Genomic DNA, 25,637 nt, shown 5'->3' on the forward strand with positions numbered 1-25,637 from the left:
CCCAGTTTACTCGCCTTACCATAGGTTTGATGAAGGTAACATGTCCATGAAGCGTGTCCTTGCAATATTTTGACCCCACTATGGGTGCAATTTTGCACTACTATGCCATAACACCTTAGCATGTGATGTTGGATGAACTTGTAAGTCTTGCAAGTTTCAGCTCTATACAATAAAATAGAAAAAAAAAAAAGCCCCTCACAGCAAAATATATAGAAATATTAATATTTCTATATATTTTGCTGTGAGGGGCTTTTTTGTTCTATTTTATTGTATAGAGCTGAAACTTGCAAGACTTACAAGTTCATCCACCATCACAACTAAGCAATGTAACCTAAACAAATATCTATTAGCCAAACTACCTCTTCTCATCTTCGAACCCGGGCTGAGTGAAAGTCTGGAACCCTAACCGCTAGACCATAGAGAGAGTTTTGTAGAGAAACGTTCAGCTAAGCAGACAGCCCGCGCCAGGGCACCCACTGTCACCTGACGTCACTCGTGACCGTTACCAGCCAGCGCTGGGAGCCCTCAGTGACAGGGGGTCGGTCACGTGACCTCACACTGTACGTACACAGAGAGGGGAGGGGGGGGACCCCGAGAGTTAGGCTTCCCTCTCCAACTTCTGTAAACATTCTCCCACTAATGACACTCACTAACCTGGAACGAAACACGCTAAAGCGGAGACTCCGAGTATTATAACGGAGTCTGCACCCGCAAAGTGCCCTCACACCCCAATATAGAAACACCACTCACCTGAGTGCGCGCCCCGGGCGGCCTGCCCGGGCTCAGACGGACACTAGGTAACTCCGCTGGACGCGTTATCTCTCCAACCAACTCTCCTGCCAAGTTTACTCCCTCCTCCCACCAACCCCGCATCACTGGGCAGGGGAGGCGGCTGCAATAAACAAACGTGGAATGGCCCCGCGCGGCCGCCGTACGGAGCGCTGCGTTCGCGAGCTTGTCGTGCTGTGAAGATTGGCCCCGCGCGGCCGCCATACGGTGAAATTAGAACGCACTAGTTGTGTTGCTGAGAAATGTTCGTGCTCGGCTTCCGTACACATGTGATCTGAGAGTAAATAGGGACTTGGTGTAATCTGCCTGCACAGTTTTATCTACAGTAGAACAGGCATCGTAATACGAGCTACTCCCCGTCTCTATCACTCAGCTACACAGTGCACGATGCGGCCAGTGTGCCGGACTCGGTGATTGCTGGTCAGCTCTGTTTATCCCATTATACAATACAGGTATTTACAACAACCATAGACATAAACATAGCATTGGTGATCATATGGGGTGAGTACATGGATAGTTAGGGCTAGCTGACACCTGTGGGGAGTTTTATTGTAAAATGTGATCACTGAGCAGAGTAACAAACCAGGAAAGCTAGTGTCTAGCAAGGTATGATGAGATGTGTGGGTTATATTGGCCACGGAGGGAGCTTGGAAGAAATGGACCCAGTATAGAATAACTAGATACCATTATTTTTGGAATTTATTAATCATTTTGTTTTCTTTCTTGCAGAACCAATACATAACACCAGTAAACAGACATGTAAGTATATTTGTCTATTGATGCTAGTGGTTCAAACACAATACTTTTGCTAAGCCTTATGAGGGTTAGACAGTATGTCTGAGCAGGGCCTTTATCTACCAGTTGTTCCTGTATCATTTTGTAATGGTCTCATTTATTGTTTAAATTCCCTCCACCCCCTCCGTAATATTTTCAAGTGCTGCGAAATACGTTGGTGCTATATAAATACCAATAATAAGTTGGGTGGAGAGAAGAACTTTAGAGTAACGGTACTGTTTGAGAACATTTTAAGTTAGTGTCCTCAAAAAGGCATGGTATTCACATTCAGTTTTCAAACTTAACCCCTTAAGGACCAAACTTCTGGAATAAAAAGGGATCATGACATGTCACACATGTCATGTGTCCTTAAGGGGTTAAAGGGTTTTGTTTGTTTGTTTTTTTTATATGTAATTTTTTTAATTATTGACAATTTGCTCATTTTTGTCTTTACAGGGCTGACTACTGGAAATCACAGCCAAAGAAGTTTTGTACTTACTGCAAGTGTTGGATTGCAGACAACAAGCCTGTAAGATAATCCTAAGTGAGACATACTTCATCATAGTTGATGCTTAGAATAATGGAGACTCCATGCATCACCATTTAATAGGAATAATACATAAATCAAATAATAATAGCATGTTATGTTTTTTTCACAAATTGTTTCTTGCAACAAAGTAATAGAATGTAAGTTGTTTCTTTTTCCTACAAACTGTTCTTGATTATGCATTATTTTACATAATTATATAGGCTGAAAATAAAGACTTGTGTCCATCAAATTCAGCCTCTTATCTATTTTTGCTGTTGTTACAAAAGAAGGCAAAAGGCCCAGTTTAAAGCACTTTGTTAGAACAAGCTACGAAAAAAAGCCCTTCTCAACCATAGAATGATGAGTAAGCTGTTACCCCACATATTGAAACTTATATACCTGAATATTATGTTTTTGCAATAATTGATCCAGTTGCTGTTTAAACGTCTGTACAGGCTCTGATAAAATTACCTATTCAGATCCACATACTTGTTATTCTTACTGTAAAGAAACATTTCCTTTTGGCAATGGTTTGTATTGGCTCAGAATATATTTGTATAATGCTATCATATCCCTTCTGGGGCTCCATTTTTCTAAACTAGATTTGTTAGCCTTTCTTCATGACTTAAATCTTTCATATCACGATTTAATTTTGTAGCCCACCTTTGCACTTTTTTTGTGCAATAATATCCTTCTTTAGAACAGGTAACCAATATTTCATGGCATAGGTGTGGTTACCAGTGATTTAAAAAGAGGCAAATTTATATTTTCATCCTAAGAATTAATGCCCCTTCTTATGCATGACGATACTTTACTGGCCTTAGCAACTGCTGATTGACATTGCACATTCTTGCTTATTTTCCTGTCTATAACCATTCTCAAATCCTTTTCATGTGTTATCACTAATTCATTTTCCTGTTTTTATTGTAGAGTGTTGAGTTTCATGAAAGGGGTAAAAATCACAAAGAAAATGTCACGAAAAAAATCAGCGAGGTACAGTATTGTAATATACATTAGTTGCTAGAAGACCTTGCACTTCTTTCTTATACACACTGTTCTATTGTTGAAATGACATTGTAGCGACCAATAGACAGATACTTGAGCTGATATTTATATTTAAATGGACACTCCAAAACTCTAAAGCACTTTAACTTGCTGAAATGCTTTATCCGTGAAGTGTGTGTCCTATTTTCATTTTACAAAAAACACACATTTCAAAAGAGTGGCATTTTGACAAATTAACATTGTTGCACTCCCATGGCTTTGAAGCAGACAACCGGTCCTGTTACTTCCTGGTTTGTTTAGCTCAATTGCCCAGAGTACCTGCCTTGCAGAGACTTCTCATTGAGCTGCATTGGGAAGTCTTTGATTGGGCAGCCACATAAAGTCTGGGCTGGGGAAGATAGGGGAGGGTTTGAATAGGCAGCAATCAAGAGATCTGCCACTTTGCAACCTGTTTTTGGCTATACCCCAATAAGAAAATGCATAATTATATGCACGCATGTTTTCGTTGGAGATATATTTACTAAACAGTGATTTGTTTTTGGAGAATGGGATATTTGGGCAGTGGAGTGTCCCTTCAAGTGTTTTATTATGAGCTCCAGAGCATGCTCATGTTATGGTTTTGCTTACATATTTTTGTTTTGTTTTTGAAAATGGAGTACTATTCTTTAAAAATCTAATCTTAAAATCCTTGCTAGAATTTCTTCTTCTTGTTTTTTTCTTTAATATTATGGCCAGGCTTTTGTATAGTTTTGAAATGTAGCCAACTATATTATGAATTTGATGCTTTATAACTTGATTGCAGATTAAGCAAAGAAGTATGGACAAGGCAAAACAAGATGCTAAAATGTCGAAAGAATTTGCAGCCATGGAAGAAGCTGCTCTAAAGGCCTATGAGGAAGACCTTAAAAGGCTGGAAGGTACTGCACCAGGTAAGATAGTAGTGACAGCTAACCTTTTGGTTCTTCAACTGTACTGACCATATTACCCATGGTGCTCAATCCCACATTTTATTCACAGCAAGTAGTGTTTTAAAGGTTTTTATCCATTTCCCAATAATCACAGAAGTGATTTTATGCTACATTTCTGTCCTTAGTTCATAGTAAAATCTTCACCAGGTAAAGATGACATTTACATCTTAAAACAAGTGTTTGCACAACACATTTTAGTCTTTTCACTACTTTTTCTTCCCTAAAACGCCAATGAATGCACCCAAATATTTGATGCTGTATGTGCATTTTGTGTACGTGTATCTTGTGATGATCCCTAGTATGCATCACGTTGCATCATATTTATGCTCTCTGGTGCTCTTCTCATACTGCAAAATAAGAAAATAACTATTTCTGACTCTGCACTTATCTTTTAAAGCTAAGATGGTATTTTATATTTCCTATTTATTTTCCTTAGGAAATTTTGCAAAGGTTAATCATTTTCATAATTGAGGGTTTCAGACATTATATGATTTGGGGAAATCCGTACAAAAAGAATAGCCTGTGAGACTTTACTCTACAATTTGTGCTGCTTTAAAAAAAAGTAGCTTGAAACCTTTTAAATGTGATTCAAAATGAATACAATGAAATGTAATATACAGTTGAATTTTGACATTCCAACTGCAATACATCTGAACTAAAGTATTTGATTACATTGACTGCCATTGGGAAATGCTGTGACAATTGTAGATCTTACTAATTATTCCATGCAAGTAAAGCAGACGATAATTGCATTGTACACAATTTTTCAATCTTTTTTTTATTGTAGACACTTAATGTTTTAGACCCCCTCCCTAAATCTCTTAATATTCTCAGCTCCTGCACCTCACAGTGTTCAGCACAATAAGTCACGCGATGAGGAAAAGTGGAAAGAAATTGAAGCGCTAGAAAAACATCATGCAAAAAGACAGTGGACAAAAGGCGTTTCTCCAGAGGGATACCCCTATTACTATAATCTCTTAACAGGAGGTATTGCATGACATTATTTTGCTTTACACAGGTGCACTTGTAACTACTCAAACGTAAAATGTGTTTTATAATAATTTAAAATAGTTGTTTAGACCTTTTATTATTATTTTTTTTTCTTGCTCTTTTACATCTTTACAACTGTTCGTTTGCCCAAATATGCGTCACTGAGGTTTATTTTTTTGTGAATGGGGTTTACAGAGTGGGGGGGTGTCGTTGTGTTTTTTTTTTCAGTATATGATATTCAGAAATATATGTAAAACGTTATATTAAATATATTCCTGCCATATATGTGGGGAAAAAATCCATAACTTCTATTGTTTAGTAACATCCCCTTGATGTTGTGCAGATGTAGCATCCCCAGGTCATACTTGGAAACCAAAATAAGCTGAATGTACCTTTCCTGGTTACCGGTAAATAATTTATTATTATTATTTTCAGAATCTCGGTGGGAAGAACCTGAAGGATTTCAAGAAAAAAGTAATACTTCCAAAAATGTAGGTTGGCTGTCTAGAAATGACTGCATAATTGTTATGTAGCATTATATATGATTGTCAAATAACGAACCTACATTTCCTTTCTTAAAAACCGAGTATAGAGAATTATGCTGATTGCTGAAAAGCTAATTTCACATTGTCTGAAACTAGAGCACATTACTAGTAATCCAGCCCTTTCCACATCATTGCTATTATATTGACCAAATCTGTAAAGTCATTTAAACTCTGACCGGCTTGCTTATGATGCCATTACAAATGGTGTGAAGGCACTTCACTCCAAAACCCTGTGATCATGTGCTCTAGCATTAAATTTATACACTCTATAGTTTGCTGTGTAACATACACATCCCAAACATGCTGTGACGGTATCATTTTGAGGAAAATAATATTATGTAAAAAAATAAGACTAGTTCAGCATTTTAAATTTACAGAAAAGTAGAGCATGTAATTCCTTCTCCTGATTATGATTTCCTGTCTCTATGGTGTTTTACCCATGAGAGTTCTACTTTAATTATTTTGTACTGTGTTTCTTGGTTTACAGTATGACCACAGCTTTTTTTTGTTTGTATTTTTTTTCTTTAGACCACAACCAGTTCTACTTGGGTAGAAGGAGTCTCTGAAGAAGGTTACACATATTACTATAACGCTGAAACGGGAGGTAAAATGTTTTTTTAATGTTGTAGTTTCTACCACTTATCTGTTGGTCTATATTTTATTCTGAACCATTAGTAAAGATGTTTTATTTTACTGATCAGAATCCAGATGGGAAAAGCCAGAAGAAATGCACCCTGTGGTACCAAGCAAAGATACTTCAGAAGAAGGTGAAGCCACCAAAGAGGACACAGAAGCAGAAGTGGTGGAAACTGATTCTATTCCAGAAACCCCAGCAGAAGATGCACCTAATACACAAAAACCTAAAATAAATTTTAGGGTGAGATATGTCCTTCTAATAACATATGAAGGCAATCTGTTTTAAGTTGTATAACACAAGGGAAACGTTTTTAAAACCTTTTAAAGGAAAGTGTTTAAAATAGTTCAAAACAGCCAAAAAGTTTTTTGTTTTTTTGTTGTTGCTGTGGGTTCTCCACATTTTCTTTTACTATGGTAGATCTATATAGTGTACTTGCAATCTGGAAAATGGTCCATTTATTTGCATGAATGTAAAATCACGATTACTCCTAGTTTTTGTTTAAATTCATATTAAAGTAGTGGGTTTTAGTGCATAGATGCGGCCTTCCAGAAATAAGTGTTTACATTTGTCTGAGAACCTACCTAGTGGCTGACAGATCAATTCTTCATAAAAAAAGATCATCCATAATACATAAGATTCAGAGTATAATTCACTACTATTGCTAAATAGGTATTAAATTATTTTACCATAGCCTTCCTGATTTTTATTTTTATTTTTTATTCTAGAGCAAAAAGGAAACGGAATCAGACATTGTTGGAGAATCAGAATCTGGGCTTGAACAAAAAGAATCAGAATCTGGGCTTGAACAAAAAGAATCAGAATCTGGGCTTGAACAAAAAGAATCAGAATCTGGGCTTGAACAAAAAGAATCAAAATCTGAACCAGAAGAATCTGATTCAGGATCTGAAAAAAAGCTTTCAGGAGCGGAATCTGACCATAGAGCTGTTGTTGATAAAGCTGTAGAAGAGAAACAACCCACCCCAAAAAGGCCAAAGCCAAGTAAACCAAATCCTTATGGGGTTTGGGAAGAAGTAAAAGATGAAGAGGATCCCTAGTAAGTAATAATGAATATGTGGACCAACATAGGCGTGCGCAGCCTATTGCATTAGGGTGTGCACCCTAAAGCACAAACACACGCCGCATGTATATGTGTATATATATATATATATATATATATATATATACATACACACACTGCTGTGTGTGTGTGTGTGTGCTGTTAGTGTGCTGTGTGAGGGTGGTGTGTGTAAGGGTGCTGCTGTGTGTGTGTATGTGTGTGTGTATGTGTGAGGGTGCTGGTAGTGTGCTATGTGGGTGAGGGTGTTTGTGTGTGTGAGGGTGCTGTTTGTGTGATGTGTGTGTGTGTGTGATGGTGCTGTTTGTGTGATGTGGGTGTTGTGTATTTCTGAGGGTGCTGTTTGTGTGTGTGTGTGTGTGTTTGCGAGGGTGTTGTTAGTGTGCTGTGTGTGCGGGTGTTGTGTGTTTGTAAAGGTGCGGTTAGTGTACTGTGTGTGTGAGGGTGCTGTATGTGTACTGTATGTGTGTGGGTGCTGTTTGGGTGCTGTGTGTGTGAGGGTGCTGTGTATGTGCTGTTTGTGTGAGAGTGCTGTATGTCTGTAGGTGCTTTTTGTGTGTGGGTGCTGTATGTGTGTGTGTGTGTGCTGTATGTTTGGACAGATTGTGGAGGTGGGGGCAGATTAGTAAATATCCCCCCTCCCTTCTTACCTTATGTAGGGAGGGGGGATCCTTCCTGCCATGTGCCATCCCTGGTGGTCCAGTGGAGAGTGAACTCTAGCCTGCGGGGCTAGAGTTAACTCTCGTGAGATCTGAGCGTTGCCGCGGCAACGCTCAGATCTCGCGAGAGGAACCTGGCGGAGCTGCTGTCTAGAGCTCCCCAGGTCCTCTCCTGCCTCCCTTCATGCTGCTGTGGGCCGGTGAGGTAGATCTTTGATCTCCCCGCCGGCCCATGGAGGCTTAGAGCAGAGCCGACACTCAGCGCCGGTTCTGCGTGAGCCGACAGGGGAGAATAAAGTCCTGGGGAATAAAGTGTGGGAACCAAGATTCCCACCCCCCAAAAAAAATAATATACACTCCAGTGTGTGTATGTATATGTGTGTGTGTGTGTGTGTATATATATATATATATATATATATATATATATATATATATATATATATATACACACACACACACACTCATACATTCATACATTCATAGACACACACATTCACAGACACACTCATACATTCACAGACACACATATTCACATACACTGACACACATACACATTCACAGACACACATTCACAGATACACATACACTCACACACACACACTCACAGACACACACATATTCACATACACACACACACAGTCACAGACACAAATTATAATTTTTTTAATTAAAAAAAATGTCCACCCAGCCTCCCTACCTGGAGTGCTGGCGTGGACTTGTCCCTGGGGTCCAGTGGGTCGAGCGGCTCTCTCCATATCAGCCGCGGCGAGGGAGCTGTGTGCTCTCTGCTCCCTCTCGCCGCGCGGGCTGTCCGCTGTAGCTGGGAGCCGGAATATGACGTCATATTCCGGCTCCCAGCATCAGCAAGCGGCGCGCGGCGAGAGGGAGCAGAGAGCACACAGCTCCCTCGCCGCGGCTGATATGGAGAGAGCCGCCCGACCGGGGGGGGGGTCCATCCCCTCTTGCCCCCCCCTCCCATCCATGACAGGGGGGGCATGGGGGAGGAAGGGGGGCATTGGGGGGCGCTGAGTGCCTGCAGGAACGGCGTTCCTGCACAAAAAAAGTGCAGCAACTCCGTTCCTGCAGGACTCAATCCATAGGCGTGCCGCGGGGATTAGGGTGTGCCCAGGCACACCCGGCACACCCCGTGCGCACGCCTATGTGGACCAATGCATTACATGCTTCCAATTTTCAAATATTATGTGTTTGGAAGAAGCAAAGATAAAGCAAGTTTATTCACTAAAGATCAGTTTTTCAAAAAACATTTTTACTACATTTGATTAAATTTAAAAAAAAATAATAATAAAAGTAATGAAGACAATGTGAGGCAAAACAGCCTCAAACATGTGTAAATGTAGATAACTTTGCAAAATACAATTGTGATCTAACATAAACTGGACAAACCAGTAGAAATCCAAAAGAGCAAGTTTCATGGTGGTTCTTGTATGACATCATATATTGCTTTTATTGCAAGCGATAAAAGGTTGGAGACCCTGATACAATGGGGTACTTTTTATTTATTCCTAAGAATGGGTGGGGGATTTAAAAAAAAAAAAAAAAACTATGCTTGGATTTTTTTATTTGTCCTAAACTGTTTTTCCACTTTGCTTCAATGCCAATAATAATAGTATGGATTTATAACTCGTCGATTTAAAATTGTATTTTGTTAAATTATAATCTACATTTATAGTTGTTATGGTACCCAGAAGGTCCCTTTAATAAAGTCCATACAATCAAGTTGCCAATTAACACTTTTATGATTCCTATGTCTGTCATTATGTATTCTTATGTACTTATAGGAGATTGGTACATATAATGTATTGTTTTGGACAATGTAGATGTGTTTTTAATTTGATGCTTTTTGTCTATGTAGTGAGAGCGTGGATTTAGAGCTTCCAAGTGTGGAGTATGACCTTCCTCCTGTCTCTGTACCTGATATCCCGCACGAACCAAATGTGAAGTTTAAGGAAAAAACGATCACCTCCCTCGGAGACACAGTAGAAGGGACTTCTGTTTTCAAGAAAAGGAAGCTTGAGAATGGCAAGTCCAGAAGTATACGCCAGAGAGTAAACGATCAGTAAAGGACTTGGGCTGTTTATGGCCATTCCATCAAATTATTTTTAAACCTTATCTCTGACAAGGTTTTTTTCGTTTGTTTTTTTTTTGTGGTTTTTTTTCCTCTTTTTGTGTGTGTTTTTTTTTTATGGGGAGGGGGATTTGCCCCCCTCCATATGCATTTTATGTAAGTCTATGAGTTATTCTATTGCATAATCAAGCTTGTGTACTTTTTTTTTTTTCTTTGAGCGATATACAGAGCTCCAGCTCTTTCTGAATGGGATTACGGATCCATAGTTGGCCTGAACATTTTATTTTATCTTGGAACCCCAGTAACCCTGCATCTCTTTTAAAGCTCTTTAAGAAAAAATGTACATTTTGTGGGTTTTAAAAAAAAAAAAAAACCTTTCTGAAAAATTGTGAAAATGTTCTCATCTAGCCACTTTTGGCTTTCAAATTCCTGCCTAAATAAATTTCTTATTTAATAATGATCAAATGAATATTGGTCATTTCAAATGAAAATCATCATTTCAAAGTATTTGTTCCAATAAGAAATCAGAAAATATGTCATTACCTCCTAAGGTTTAATATAGAGGAGGTTGGAAGGAAGACACTTTACAATATAAACGTGTGTGTGTGTGCGTGTTTTAATTATAGATTCCTCTGGTACTGCTGAGATCATGGGAAAATGTAGCATGAGATCTGGATATTTAGAGCGAAGTAAAACAAAAAAGGCTTTCAGAAATCCCCATAAAATAGGTTTGTTGGTAAAACTTCAAATAAACAGAATTATAGATGGCAGAAAATTGTTTCATTTTCTTTTCCTGGCTATTTCCCATGACAGGATCACGGATATGTTAGCCCCTCCTTCCAGGTGATAGGACAGGAGCTTAACATTCAACCATTAAATCCTATATATGCCCCCTCTGTCCCAGCTTCTCCAGTAGAGTTTCAAAGTCAGAAAAGCCAGAAGGGAGGGAGTGTGATTCTGTAATGGAAAATATCAAAGAAAAGAAATTTACAGGAAGTATGAAACCATTTTCTCATTTCCTGGTTAACCATGACAACATCATTGATGGTTCATACCAAACAAAGAAGGGAGAGTCATCACACCCTTGACTACAAACTACTCTTTATTCATTCAAAGCCCATAAGAACGCCTCTTTTTAGGCTTAGACAGTAGGCATGTGATCACATTGTTGACAGGTCAAAGTATGACAATACTAATTACAAAATTGGTAAAGAATCAAGCTTGCCATTATAGCAAGCTATTGATGCCTCTTGACAAATGGATTAAGATGAAGTTAGTCTCTTCTAAAGGGAGAACAACTCTTTGCAACATCCAACTTCTAGTGCTTGATAAAGGTCAAAGGAGATGATCATGTAGGTGCCCTGCATATCTCTGCCACAGATCTTGTAGAATGTGCTTTAATTCCTAGCGGAGCAGATTTGTCCCTTTGTGGAATAGGCTTTGGAAATGGAAATATTCACAATGTAGCCTTCAAAGCCGTTTCACCTCTTGTTGCACCCAAGGTAAAATGAATAGTTTGGTAGATTTCCTAATAGTTTTGGATTTGGCTTGAAGACATCTCTTGACATCCAGCTCTCCTTTTGACATCCAGCTTCCTGGAAAAAATGTCAGAAGGGAAGAAATTCTGAAGATATTGCTACAATAAAAACGTTTTTCCGAGGCAATATATAATTCAATATTACCAACAAAGGTTAAAATGGTTGATTAGTCACAACCTCCAGGACAAGGGGAAGATCCCATGGAGAAGAGACCGAACAGGGGGTTTAATACATAAGGCTGCTTTCATAAATCTGGTCACTAGAGGGTTCAATGCCCGTCTAATGTTGGGAAGTGCAAAAACCTGCACCTGAAAGGGAAACTATAGGCTAGAAATACAAACTTGTATTCTTAGCACTATAGCTCCCTATAGTGCACCCCCCTGTAGAGCGGAAACATATGTGTCACTGAACTGAATCCAGCACGATGTCCCTCAGCACTGGATCAGGCTCCGCCTTGTCTCATCCTTCCCCGACGTCAGAGACCCAATGCTCATGTGCTGCAGGCGCATTAGGACGGCCCCATAGGAAGTCTTGTATAATGTTTTCCTATGAGGTTTTGGGTGACTGGATGTCCTTATACATAGCATGATGACGTTCAGCGTCAGGCAACCAAAAGTTCCTCTAGTGGCTGTGTTGCAGGCAGCCACTAGAGGCTGAGTTAACCCTGGACAGTAATTATTGCAGTTTCTCAAAACCTGCAGTAATTACTATTAAAGGATTAATGGGGACTGGGACAGTGCACCCAGACCACTTCAATGAGCTGACGTGGTCTGGGTGCCTATATTGTCGCTTTAATGGAACTTTGACACAGACCACTGTCTAGGCCCCCTTGCAAAAATTCCAAACTATCTGAACATAAAGGCGAGTAAAGAAATTTATTTTCTCCCTATCTGTCCAGATGGGAATGTATAAAAAAAAAAGTGATAAGAGGCTGAAGTATCCTCTTTCTAGCTATAAACAGTCTCTGCCACACCTGAACCGAATCAAAAATTCCCATAAGAATTAATGTAAATTTAATTAATCTGTTCCAGACCCCAAAATTATTATCATCTACACTAGTTTTACACAGATCTGCAGCCCTAGCGGCAACATCACTACGCTACATTTATCGGGTTAATGATGTTGTAAAACAAAACAAAACGAAAAAAGAAAAAACCCTTTAAACTATCTTTCAGAATGCCAGTTTAGTAAAACGTATATGCATCACTTGACAATAATTTTTTTAACATACAAAATGAAACTTTGTGCTCAAACTCCCAGTAGTCCTGGGCCGCAGCAATGAATATTATACGCAACAGCCCCAATATATAGAACAAATAACACACACACACAAAAAAACCAACTTGTTTTTGTGTTAATTATTTTTTAAGCCAGCAAGCATTTCTTTTTTTTTTTTTTTTAATTCTTTATTTTTGCATACGATGGGTAAGGCAAGCATAATACAACCTGATGGCTTACGCAGAAGCCTCAATATAAAATATCAAACTTATAAACAGAAGAATTGGCATCAGCCCATATGACAAATCGTTTTATACATTCTGAACAACTTGCCCCCATCGAGGATTTTATGTTTTTGTACAGCTATATTATCGAATTACCGTATGCTCGTAGAAAATAGGCATAGCAAGAGTAACATGACCGCGTGGCTTGTGCAGAAGCCACTGTGCAAAAGATCAGAGTTGAGTATATAATATTCGATATCAGCCCAAACGCCCAGCCTCAGCATGTAGGTCGTTCAACTTTCCTCCCCTCTAGGATTCGCAAGGAATAATCAGGCTGCATATCTTATAAAGGAGCCCTGTCTCTATCCACGTGAGGCTGTACTGTAGGCATCTTCAATGCCCAATCACTATACTCATGCCTGAGTGATGAAATTCGATATTGACAACATAGCCTATAACATAAGAGACGAAAGAACATAGTACAAGAATAGCACCCTTGTGAATCAAGGGCATAACAAGAACAATGAAAGGAAAAAACTTAAAGAAGAGAAAAAGGGTTGAAGAAGGGAAAGTGAAGTAGAAGGAAGAGAAGGATACGAGGATAGAAGTTGGGAGGGGAAGGGGGGGGGGGTGCGTGAGGCTAAAGCGACTCAGTCCTGCAATGGCCCTATAGGGCCAAATCCCGAATCAAACTGGAGATCTCCCACGTCAATCGTTACTGGAGCCCATAACGCTATTGTCCCAGGGTGCCCATGTCCTCTGGAAGGCCATGGTTGTACCTCTCAATCTAGCGGTCAGATCGTCCATGATTCTGCTTTCCTTTATCCTAGAGATCACCCCCCCAAACTCCGGGCCTTCAGGTGAGAGCCATGCCGTTGCTACCGCTCTGCGTGCGCTTAAAGTTATCGCCCGTACTAGTTTCTGCTCTCCTCTTGTCCATCCCGCAATAGTTCTATTTAACAAGTAGATCCACGGGTCCAAGGCCAGGGGTCTGCCAAAGGTCTGACGCAACAGGTCCTTGACTGCCTTCCAGAAACCACGGATTTTCGGGCATTCCCACCACATGTGGAGATACGTGCCTCGGAGTCCGCACCCCCTCCAGCACTCGTCCGTATCTATCTTGCGCATTTTGTGCAATGTGATTGGAGTAGTATATGTCAGGGTACCTGAAGCCTCTACCTCCGAAAGAGGTAGAGACTTAGTAGTTTACTCCTCCAGCAGGTCGGCTTCCTCCATCCCTCGCGGCTCCCCTAGACACTCTCACGCCGGCCGCGAGGGATCCGTCTCATTTTATGACGTCACGCACGCTGCCCGACGTCATGACGTCAGTCCGGACCGATCTGTCACTCAAGTGACTGGAAGCCACTCAGGACTCGTCGGAGGCGGGTATACTCACTGTAACCAGGGTATTTAAACCTGTTTCTCCCATTCACTCATTGCCCTGTCGTGGTTCTAGCCTGTCTAGTCACACAGTGCTCTGGCGATTTCAGTTATTCCTTTGGTTCCGACCCGGCTAGTTTGACTTACTCTGTTTCCCTCTGGTATCCTTGACCCGGCTTGTTCCTCGCTCACCTGTCCTCTCGTTCCCTCGACCTCGGCTTGTTTCTGACCATTCTCTTTACTCTCCGTACGTTAGTCTGGCCATTCTAAGGTCCGGTATACGTACCCTGTCCTGTTTGTACCTTGTGTGTTGGATCCCTGTCCCGATACTGACAGTATACCACCTAAGCATGGTTTTCCATGCCTGCTCCTGTTGCGTGACGCACACAGAAGCGCTCTTGGTAGCTTCCCAGATCTCCTGCCATTCTATCCCCTCCAGCACCTCCCCCAGGTCCGACTCCCATCTATCAGTATACTTCAGGCTACCCCATTCTTTAGTTTCAGTGCTAAGATGAGCATATAGGAGTGTGATCATTCCCCTAGGGGTAGAACCCTCTCTACACAGTCTCTCATAAAAAGTGAACTGTCTCTGGGCTGCTGCTTTTATATGGGATTTTCTAGCGAAGTCTCTGATCTGGAGATACCTAAAAAAGTCTGCTGGAGTCAGGTGGATATCCTGTTGGAGGTCTGTAAAGGGTATGATATCCCCTTCCCTATATAGTTGGTAAAGGCGTTGTAACCCAGTCTTTTCAATGTTTCGAAAGTTCCTGGGGGCCATTCCCAGTGGAAACTCCCTATTTCGGAGTATCGGAGTCATAGGGGAAGGGCAGGAGGCGAGTTTAAATTTAACGCTATTCGCATCCCATACTCGGAGAGAGTTAAGGATGGCCGGGCAGGTCACCCGTATCATGGGCCTGTGTTCTTTAGGGACCCACAACGTAAATTGGGGGATGTCTATGCCTACCATCAGCGATTCAAGGTCTACCCACCTCCGTTCCCCGACAGGGGAGTGCCACATGGCCACTTGAGACAGTTGAGCCGATAAATAATAGTAATACAAGTTCGGGAGTCCCAAGCCCCCTCTGTCCTTTCGCCTATACAAAATTTGTCTGGCTATTCTGTGTCTCTTATTGTGCCACACAAAATCACATATCGCCCTCTGCAAGGGTATCAGTTGAGATTTGGAGACACGAGTAGGGAAAGCCTGGAAAAGAAACAGTATTCGCGGGAGGATATTCATCTTCACAGAGTGGATGCGCCCTAGCCAAGAAATAGGCTTGTCCGCCCATTTTTCTAAATCACTCATCAAAGTCCGTAACATAGGATCGTAGTTGCTAGCATATAGACGGGTTGGATCCGCTGTCAAGTATACCCCTAAATATTTTAGTGAGTTCGGTTCCATCCTCAGATGGTGCGTTTCCGTTATATATGTTTCATCTGCTAGTGATAAGCCTATAGACATCGCGCTGGATTTCTGCATATTCGCCTTGTAACCTGACAGGGCCCCATATTCTTGAATGACACCCTGTAATGCAGAAATCGACTCAATTGGGTTTGTGACAGTGAGGAGGACATCGTCCGCGTAAGCAGAGACAGTGTATTCCTCCCCCCCAACTGTGACCCCACTAATGTTTGGGTGCATGCGTATTGCCTGAAGCAGAGGCTCCAAGGCCAGCACGAATAGGAGGGGGGACAGGGGACACCCCTGTCTGGTCCCGTTATGTAGGCTAAAATGATTCAGTGGTGCCCCTGCTATCTGTATCTGTGCCCTCACATCGTGATACATTGCTCTTGTAACTTGCACGAATTCCTCCGGAAATCCAAGGTGTTTCAGGACCGCAAACAGGAACTCCCCCCTAACCCTATCGAAGGCTTTCTCCGCGTCGATAGAGATTACCAGAGAAGGCGTTCCAGTTGCTACTTGTTTCCAGATTAGGTCGACTGTCCGCCTGGTATTTTCAAACAACTGCCGACCTTGTATGAATCCCACCTGATCAGCATGGATAAGTGAGGTCAAGAGGGGGTTCAGTCTATCCGCCTGTATCTTAGCTAAGATTTTTAAGTCGTGATTTATCAATGATATTGGCCGGTAATGTTCGGGTAGGAGCAAGTCCTTCTCTGGTTTGGGTAAGAGGACAATCGTGGCCAACGCCATCTCCGGGCCCAATCGTCCCCCTTGCCTTAGGTAATTGAAGAGCGTCACTAGGTGAGGCGCGAGCTCCTCTCTGAAGACCTTGTAGTATGTCCCCTCGAACCCGTCCGGACCTGGGGCCTTGTTTCCTTTCAGACTCGAGATTGCTTTGTCAACCTCCTCTATACTGATCTCCGCAGCCAGGGTTTCTGCTGCCTCCCGTGTTATTTTGGTCATACCCAATCCGTCCAGGTAATGCAAGATGTCGTTTTCCCCTCGTCCCTCCTGGGTGTGTCCGTCCGGGGTATGGTTATATAGGTGTTTATAAAAGTCTTCGAAGACCCGTGCAATATCCGTCGGTTTCGTTTTGATCGTGCCATCCGGGTGCCTGATGGCCGTAATATGAGGTCTGGTTTGCCTGGGCCGCAACGTCCTAGCCAGGAGCGTATCCATCTTATTAGCCTTATCAAAATACGTACGTTTGGACCACGTCATGGCCCGAGCCGTGTCATCAAGTAGAAGGGAACGGATGTCCCTCCTAACAGCTTCCAGTCTCTGGAATAGTTCCCTATCCGGGGCAGCTTGGTGTTTCTGCTCGAGGTTCCGCAATTGTTTGAGCAAGGCCTCCAGGTGTTGATGCTTCAGTTTCTTCCTCCTCGTGGCCAGTTTGATCAAGTGCCCCCTTATCACCGCCTTATGCGCCGCCCATACTGTGCTAATGCTCACGTCCGGGGTGGTATTTTCCGTAAAGTAATCCGTTAGAGCCGTACGAGTGTTCTCCGTGATCGACTGGTCCCTCAACAACGATGTATTCAGTCGCCATGACCAAGGGTTTGCGGTACAAAGATTGCCCAGGGCGATAGAGACGTCAGCATGATCAGACCAGGAGATATTTCCGACCTCAGATCTCAAGAGCCTAGCCATACCCGTCGCGTTGACCAAAAAGAGGTCGATTCTAGAGTAGGTTCCATGAGGGGCCGAATAGAACGTATAGTCCCTGTCCAGTGGGTGTTGCGCCCTCCATACGTCCACCAGACCCGTATCCGCAATAAAAGCCTTAAGCAAACTGTCCTGCCCCCCCTACCTTGCGACCTCGGGCCCCCGTCTCTCGAGCTTCTATCTATCGCCGGGCACGGGGTAGCATTGAAGTCTCCTCCCATGAGGATCATGCCATGCGGCAACGCTGCAACCTTCCCTCGGATCATAGCCCAAAATCCAGCGTCCGGTTGATTCGGGGCATAAATATTCACTAAATGAGTGGTGTGGGAGTGTAAGGTTCCGGATACGATTATGTATCGTCCCTCCGGGTCAACATCTTGGGCCACCATCTGGAAGGGGCAAGTGCGTTTAATTACTATAGCCACCCCGTTCCTTTTACGATGAGATCTAGCTTCAAAGGAACCCGTATATACATGGTCTCTTAGTCTAAAAGTATCCTGTCTAGGGAGGTTAGTCTCCTGTAAGTAAGCAATGTCTGAGTTCATCCGTTTTAACGCCCTGAACATAAGACGTCTCTTGTTTGGGGCATTGAGGCCCTTAACGTTCAGAGAGGTAAGTTTAATCGCCATCCAGAGACATGGTGACCCCTGCTAAGACAATATCTCCCTTGCATAGATCAGTAAGCATCAATCGGACATTAGGGTTACACCAAGGAGCCAGCCCCCCGCACCCCCCCCCCCCCCCCCCCGGGGTCAAAGGAAGGAAGGGGACAAAGGGGAAAGGAAAAGAGAGACAAAGAAAAGGGAAAGGAAAGAATAACAAAAAAAACATCTGGACCACGTCCAATGTAAGAGAAATTCTGGTCTTATCAACTGCCAGAAAACAGTGGGTAGTGTGCTCCCACCTCCCCCTCACGATCTACGTGCAGAGGGAACCGAGAATCCCTAAAGCCCCGACCCCCACATAGTCTACTGAGACCCTTGCATGTCCCTGCTATTCATCCCCTTGGCCGTCCCCAATTCTCCCAAAGATGGGGAGTACAGTGGTGACCTCCTCATAGCGTCCTGGGTACCCAGAATTGGAATCCCTTACCCCTACATTCCCCTGTCATACGGACAGGAAGCATACCCTGTCCCCCGCCACCCCTCCCCCCCCCTCTGGAGACTGTGGAGGAGGCTCCCGCTCTACACCACCTCTCTGGGGTCCCATCCATCAACTTTCACTCTCTATCTGTACCCAAACGGACGGGGGAGTTATCACCTGTCGGCAGCACGCTTCCCGACCAATATCCCAATTGGCCAGTGAACTAAGGTGTACAGTAAGCGAGGGAGGTCCCTCTACAGTTTGATGCTACCATAGGGCACTCGGGACATAGGAGGAGTGATAAGGAACCCCCCTCCTCCCTCCACCTGAGCTCGCTATATGATGCAGCCGCCCCAATTCCTAAGGCTCCCCTCTCTCCCCTTCGGGGCAGGCAAAAGCTATTGAAGCACAGGCAGTACACCTTCCAGTATATAGTCACATGGCGCATACCGGCGACCACCTGTGCCCTAGAAGCTTCGTAAAAATTATATAAGCTTGGGTGCAATTGTAGAGGAGCACAAGTAAGAATGCATCTAACAATATGTAGGACCGTAATCACAGCAATAATAAGTACAACAATTAAAGTACCATCCCAGAAACCCGCCCGTCTTAGGATAAACCAGGATCACACATGGCCCGAAAAATACAACATAACATTAACCATATTTTTATAATTTTATGCTCTTTTTTTTTTTTTTTTTTTTTGGATCATTGTGTTTGTGCTTTGTTTCACCTCCTTTTGTTATTTGGTGTTTTGTACGTTATTTGCGCGTTAATTATTAGCGTTTTTTATTTCTATTATTTTTATTTTTTATTATTATTTATTTATTTATTTATTTATTTATTTTTTTTTAAATTAAAACATTTTCTTTTTGTGTAACATTGTTGTTTGAATCCAGCTATATCGGACCCTTGAAAGCAAGACACTTTGTACCTGCGCAGTTTCGAATCTTAATCTGTGTACATAATCCCATTGGTGCAGTAAGACCCGCGTCTACACTAACCCATCCTCTACGTGATGATAGCTCTACTGTTTGGGTGTCGTGATAGGCATGCCGTAGTAACCCCCCAGGACCCCCCAGGGAGAAGAAAACGGTATCTTCAACATGGGCACTACCGAAACTAACATGTCCCCCGTCGTTCCCGTCACCCCCCCTCCCTCCTGCCGAAGAGTCTAGACATGAGATGCCGTAAACTGCCCCCCCACCCCCAAAACGCAGAGAAAAGCAACAGAATATATTGCCATATGCAAAATAGGTTACAGTAGGTCGTACGCCCGGCATTTGCTATCATTGCTTAGTATATTTGTAATGTGCTTGCTCTCTCATGGCCTATTGTGTACTTCAATGTTCAACTATCGGGATTTTGAAGTTATTAAAATGTTCCAGTTAATTTGCTATGGTCAACTTTTATCTCCATCTATTCTCCCCCTCTTACTTGATGGTCACTGTAATAATAATTTTATCGATTTTTAACACTTTATTATCTTTTTTTTTATATATAAATTTTTAAATGAAAGCCTTGTTTTCCAAACACAACCACTAGACCCTACTCTCCCGGGGGCGCCGTCATCCCTAGCCACCGAACGGAGGGGCCAACACTGAGGGGATGCGACTACAAGAGGAGACGCAAGGGCCCACCGGGGCCCACCGGAGCCCCCCGCAGCCGCGGCCAGGGACAAGGGCGCCCCCCAGGGGAGAGCAGAGACATTAAACACAAAACAATCAACACTGCATTGGTAAATTCGAGTAGATCCCAAGCGGAAGACCAAACCCCTCACTCGCTGAAAGTACTTCACCAGGGGAGTCCCATAGGAAGCCAGGCCAAAAGCATGCCGCTACCGAGAGCAGGCGAGTACTGTACCCCTTCCCCCTCCCAAGCCATGCAAAAAGCGGCCAAAAAGTAGGCCTCACGTCCCGGTAAACCTCCCCACTCTGGCGGTGCGGTATCGGTGTTCCCCGCAGCCCCGGCGTAACGGGAGGCGAGCATCCCCCAAAATCTCAAGCTGTAGGCAGAAAGGCGATTAGGGGAGGGGGGGGACGCTCCAAAAGACCCACGGCTGAAACACAAACCCAAACTCTTAACGTGGGACCTCTCCCCGTCCCCCACCCCAAGTAAAGAAGAAAAGATCCGGAGAACAGCCTCCCTCGGTCCCCATGCCATCAGGGGAGAGAGAGTGAAGGGACACCAGCAGCCATTTATACGATACCATCAGTAGCTATCGGCGTCTTCCCGCTCCCGCTCCCTGCCACTCCGAGGACATCCGAGGAAGGTCCTCCGGGTACAGGGCCACGCTGGGAAGGTCAGTGGGCGGTTGAATTCCAAGGCCGCTCAGTAGACGATGGGGATCCCCACCCGGCGTAAGGATGTGAGCCCGGTCGCCACGAAACACCATTAACTTGAAGGGGAATCCCCATGCGTATTTTATGCCAGCAGTCCGTAGTGCTTCAGTAATAGGCCGCCAGTCCCGCCTTCGTTGTAATGTGGACGGAGCCAGGTCGTGAAAGAGGGACACCACCCTGCCATCATACCGTATGGGTACCTCGCGGCTCTTTTTCATAAGTGCTTCCTTGGTGCGTTAGTACAGGAATCGGATGATGACATCCCGTGGGGTATTTGGATCGTTCCTTTGGCCCCTCAGGGCTCTGTGAGCCCGCTCCATGTGCCAGTGTTCTTCCGGAACGTGCGGGAGCAGAGGCTTCAGGATGGTGAGTATGATCCCCTGTAGGTCCTCATCCGCTCCCTCTGGCAGGCCCCTCAGGCGAATATTGTTTCTCCTGGACCGGTTTGCCATGTCTTCGAAGGCAAGGTCCATGCCCACTATCTGTGCCGAGATGCTGTTCACCCTCTCCACGACAGCATTGTGGGCCTGCGTTGAGGCCTCCACTCGGTCCTCGAGTTTGGCGGTACGTTCACCCAGGGCCCCGATCTCAGCCTGCAGGACTGCGGTAGACTTAGCGATTTCGCCCGCAAGGAAAGCCCTCACCTCCGCTAATTTTGCGAGGACTGTGTCCCGATCATCCGGGGAAGCCTCCCTGTCAGTACGGGGCGAAGCCTGCGGGGTCGAGCCAGCGCCATCTTGGGTCCCCACGCGGCCCTGTTTTTGCGCCGACATGAGGTCGAGAACTGTGCCTCCGGAGTCGGTGCCCCTCTTCGGCTGCTTCTTAGAAAGCCTCTTATCCATCTCAGGAACCTCCTCAGGGTAAATATTCAGGCAAAAGGTCGCTTTTGTAAGCTATTAGGGCGCGTTTCGCCGGGAGCTCTAGTGAGACACGTCTAGTCTCATCGACGGTCAGACCACGCCCCCGCCAGCAAGCATTTCTAAACAAATGTACAAACCAAAATATAGCAAGAAAAACTTTGAACGGTATGTAGTAAATACTTATAAACTTACTATAAACTTGGTCAGCTTGCATTTTTGGGCACACCTCTAAGTTAGGGTAGTTTATTAGGCCAGATTCCTCCTAATCAGAAATAGACTCACATCTCGTAAACCTCTGCTCTGTAAAGTGATAGAAGCCATACTTTGTGAGCCATGGCAGTGCCAGGACTGAACTGGATTATGTAAATTGATATATTTTATAACATATATTAAAAAGAAGCACCACATGAAAAAAAGGTTAATAATATGTTATTTTCATTATTTTATTCTATGGTGGTATTTCCAGAGCTGTGATAAGAATGTTCCCCTTTAATGTTGAAATAATCTCATTATTATTTTTCATTAAAGGGACACTTCACTGCCCAAATAAAACATTTTAAAAATCATTGCTTAGTAGATATACCCCGATGAAAACTTGTATGCATTTAATTATGTATTTTTGTTATTGGGGGTATATCTGAAAACAGCTTGCAAAAGCTGCAGGTATCTTGTCTGCAGCCTTTGCAAGCCCTCCCCTTCTAATTCCGCCTAGACGTTCTGTGACTGTCCAATCACAGACTTCTCATTGCAGCTCAATGAGAAGACTCTTTTAAGCCAGGTGCTCTGGATAATTGCTTCCTCTTGAGTTTCGTCAAATGTTTGATTGATTACCAGGAAGGGGAGGGTGTAACAAGGTTTATTTACAAAAGTAAAATTTTCTATTGAAATCTGAACTTTTTGTAAAATAAAAAAAAGAGAAGAGGAGGATACACTCTTCACACATGAAGCACTTAAGCAAGCTAAGTAGCTTTAGGGGTCTCGAATGTCCCTCTAAACCCTTTGGGAGGGAACCTTCCCTGTGTAATATGCCCAATTGGATAAGATCCCTCCAGCCCTTCCATTTGCAGTGAAAGCTGCAAAATTATATTTTACCCACATTTGATTGATTTCCACACCCCCTCCGATATCACAGGGAATTACAAGGTCCATTTTGCCAGCTCAAAGCACATGTATGAGCTATGGACCGGCGAGGAGGTTTTTTTTTTTTTTTTTGTTTTGTTTTTTAAACTGTGTGCAATGGAGGTGAGCAGGAGAGGGGACAACTATATCTCATTTGAATAGATTATCACATCATGCGCACTGACAACATATGCAAAATATGCACAGAACTGACATCTGGACTGCCAATGTCGCGTGTGCTGGTGGTGCAACTAACCCCCTAGCACACAATTAAAAATAGCTCAGCATGTGCAGTTTTTAAATCAGTCAAGTGGTCATGGTGGTTGGTATAACCCTTTTAGCAGTTAACATATATTTGGGTGGTTCCTGACTTTTGTTTCACTCTGTTTAATTTGATGAAAAACACTATAATACAAATATAATAAAGAAACAGAACATTTTGTAGATGATTTTTACAAAGAAAGATTATTATGCCATTGGTGCTATCGCCATCAGTTGTCATACTGAACTTAACAACATTCAAGGTTGAAGTGGTCAAGAAAACTAGCCCTTAAGCCGCAATCTCCAGTCATGAAGAAAGCCAACAGGGATTCCTTTAATTTTTAACATGTGTTTTGAGTTTTGTTGTAGTTACCTCCTAGCAACACCCACTGATATAAGCAAACTATTTGAGTTATTTTACTTTCCAGAATTTACAGTCGTCTTCCTCAGATGCCCAACTGAACAAAAAGGAGAAAGTCAGAGGTAGGTGCTAACCATTTTATTAATTACCTAGTCACATTTTAATATCAGGATGTGTGAAAATAAAATGTCATCATGACAAATATCTTGGTTTCCATGAATTGAATGTGTCCAATTTAAATTGTTAGTTCAACAAAAATGAGGGATAACATGTTAAAACCATACAAAGGAGGAATTTTCTGTAGAAAGAGCATAACCAGACTGATGTAAATGAACAGTGACAAAGAAAAATGTGGGCAAACAAGAAGGTCCTTTTCACTACAGTGTCTTGCATTAGGGTAAGTTAGGGAGTCCACTGTCTTCACTCCTTCTTTATATGTTCTTCTTTTTTAATATTTTTTGTCTATTTCACCTTAAATCATAAGACAAAGTATTGACTGTATTGTTTTGTGTAATTTTTCGATGGTAAACAATCTTAACAAACGATGGAGCTTAAAGAGATGCTACAAGTACCAAAACAACTTTAACTTAACAAAGCAGTTTAGGTGGATAGGTTATGCCTCTGCTGTCTTACTGACCAATTTTCTGGCACTTAGGAGTCAAATCACTTTGGTTATACAGCCCTAGTCACACCTTCCTTGATGTGACTTACACTGCCTTCCTAAAGAGAGGTCTAATATTTAAACTTCCTTTTTGCTCAGTCTGTTTAATTTAGAATTTATTATCTCGTGCTCTATTAATTGCGTTCTAAACCCTGCAGAAACCTCCAGTGTGTGATTAAAGTAAAATTTACAGAGTTCTTTCCTGGGTCATGGCTGCCTAAAATGCATCCAAACATTCAGTATCTCCTCCCTCTGTATGCAGACACTGAACTTTCCTCATAGAGATTCATTGATTCAATCCATCTCTATGAGGAGATGCTGATTGGCCAGAGCTGTGTTTGAATTGTGCTGGCTCTGCCCCCGATCTGCCTCTTTGTCAGTCTCAGTCAATCCTATGGGGAATCATTGTGATTGGAGCAGGCTACCACTACTGATGATGTCAGCAGGCAGTGGGCTGGTCAAAAGGAAACAGTGACAAAGCATGCAGCTGCAGACTTGAATACAAGTAAGATTTTAGAAGTAAGATTTTTAGGGAGGCATGAGGGGACCAGGGTGACTAGATGGTGGTTTTAACCCTATAGGGTCAGGAATACATGTTTGTGTTCCTGACCATATAGTGCTCCTTTAAATACTACTGAAGTGACGTGTGAGTGAAATACACAGCTCTGCAGCACTTCCGTGTCCAATACCTATAATCGCATGGGTATATTAATCACATGATGTGTGAATGTATGCATTACCTGGGCAGAGATTCCATAGTACAGTATACAGGCATACAGCAGTATAGGGGTTAAATTAATTTACATGGACAACAAGGTATACAAGGTAAATGAAATCATAAAACCAGTACAGATGAAGGAAAAACAAAATAATATCATAACCCACGGCTAATTTTCAGTTGTTGGTTTGTGCAAAATTCACGGATGTGCCAGTCCTCCTTCAAGGGGTTAATAATGCTGCATGGTGATATTTGCTTACATAGCCCACATGAAAGGTTTCTTTCCATATTTAACATTTTGCTGTGTTTGTATTGTAGAAAACTGCTTGCAAAGATCACAGAGATATAAAATGCCCAATAAAGCACAAGAGGTACGCAATCCATTTCCTATTAATTATGAAATATATAATTACTTATGTGATTGGAGAAAGTAAATGTTCCCTTCTGCTTGCTCCTTATATAAGGACAGGTGTTTTGTTTTTTTTATACAGCATGTGAATAAGCAGCCGTATTGTTATCAATACCATGCACCCATAACATGTTACAGTCTCATTTTTTTTATTTTTTTTTTACGGTTGCCTTCCTGTGACGACATGCAGAATTGTATACTGGATTATAAAGCTAGAATGGGTTGGATAAGAATTTCCGATAGATATTTACAGCCAGCATGTTTTATAATAATACAACCAAGCATTGGACATAGTTAAATTGGTTAAATAATGTCAACAAATTTCAGCCTTTTTAG

General features: G+C 42.7%; 1 protein-coding gene across 2 annotated transcripts; it reads left to right on the forward strand.

Annotated features, from left to right (window-relative positions):
- Nucleotides 1-989: 989 nt before the first annotated feature.
- Nucleotides 990-10,167, forward strand: WBP4 (WW domain binding protein 4). 2 transcript variants are annotated; one of them, XM_063425960.1, is made up of 11 exons: nucleotides 990-1,241; nucleotides 1,519-1,548; nucleotides 2,020-2,092; nucleotides 3,023-3,085; nucleotides 3,900-4,026; nucleotides 4,900-5,052; nucleotides 5,491-5,546; nucleotides 6,129-6,204; nucleotides 6,302-6,477; nucleotides 6,963-7,291; nucleotides 9,845-10,167. In XM_063425960.1, coding segments are annotated over exons 2-11 (1,263 nt in total). In that variant the 5' UTR covers nucleotides 990-1,241; nucleotides 1,519-1,546; the 3' UTR covers nucleotides 10,053-10,167. The 2 variants fall into 2 exon arrangements, with proteins under 2 accessions (XP_063282030.1, XP_063282031.1); XM_063425961.1 differs by lacking the exons at nucleotides 990-1,241; nucleotides 1,519-1,548 and having other exon boundaries at nucleotides 2,027-2,107.
- The last annotated feature ends 15,470 nt before the right edge of the window (nucleotides 10,168-25,637 follow it).

The sequence above is a fragment of the Pelobates fuscus genome, chromosome 1 (assembly GCF_036172605.1).
Source record: "Pelobates fuscus isolate aPelFus1 chromosome 1, aPelFus1.pri, whole genome shotgun sequence".
NCBI lineage: Eukaryota > Metazoa > Chordata > Amphibia > Anura > Pelobatidae > Pelobates > Pelobates fuscus.

Bases quoted from the DNA above. Each gene is read 5' to 3' on its own strand.
- WBP4 (XM_063425960.1), top strand. The intron at 3,086-3,899 runs GTACAGTATTGT...ACTTGATTGCAG, and splicing joins TCACGAAAAAAATCAGCGAG to ATTAAGCAAAGAAGTATGGA. The intron at 7,292-9,844 runs GTAAGTAATAAT...TTGTCTATGTAG, and splicing joins AAAGATGAAGAGGATCCCTA to TGAGAGCGTGGATTTAGAGC.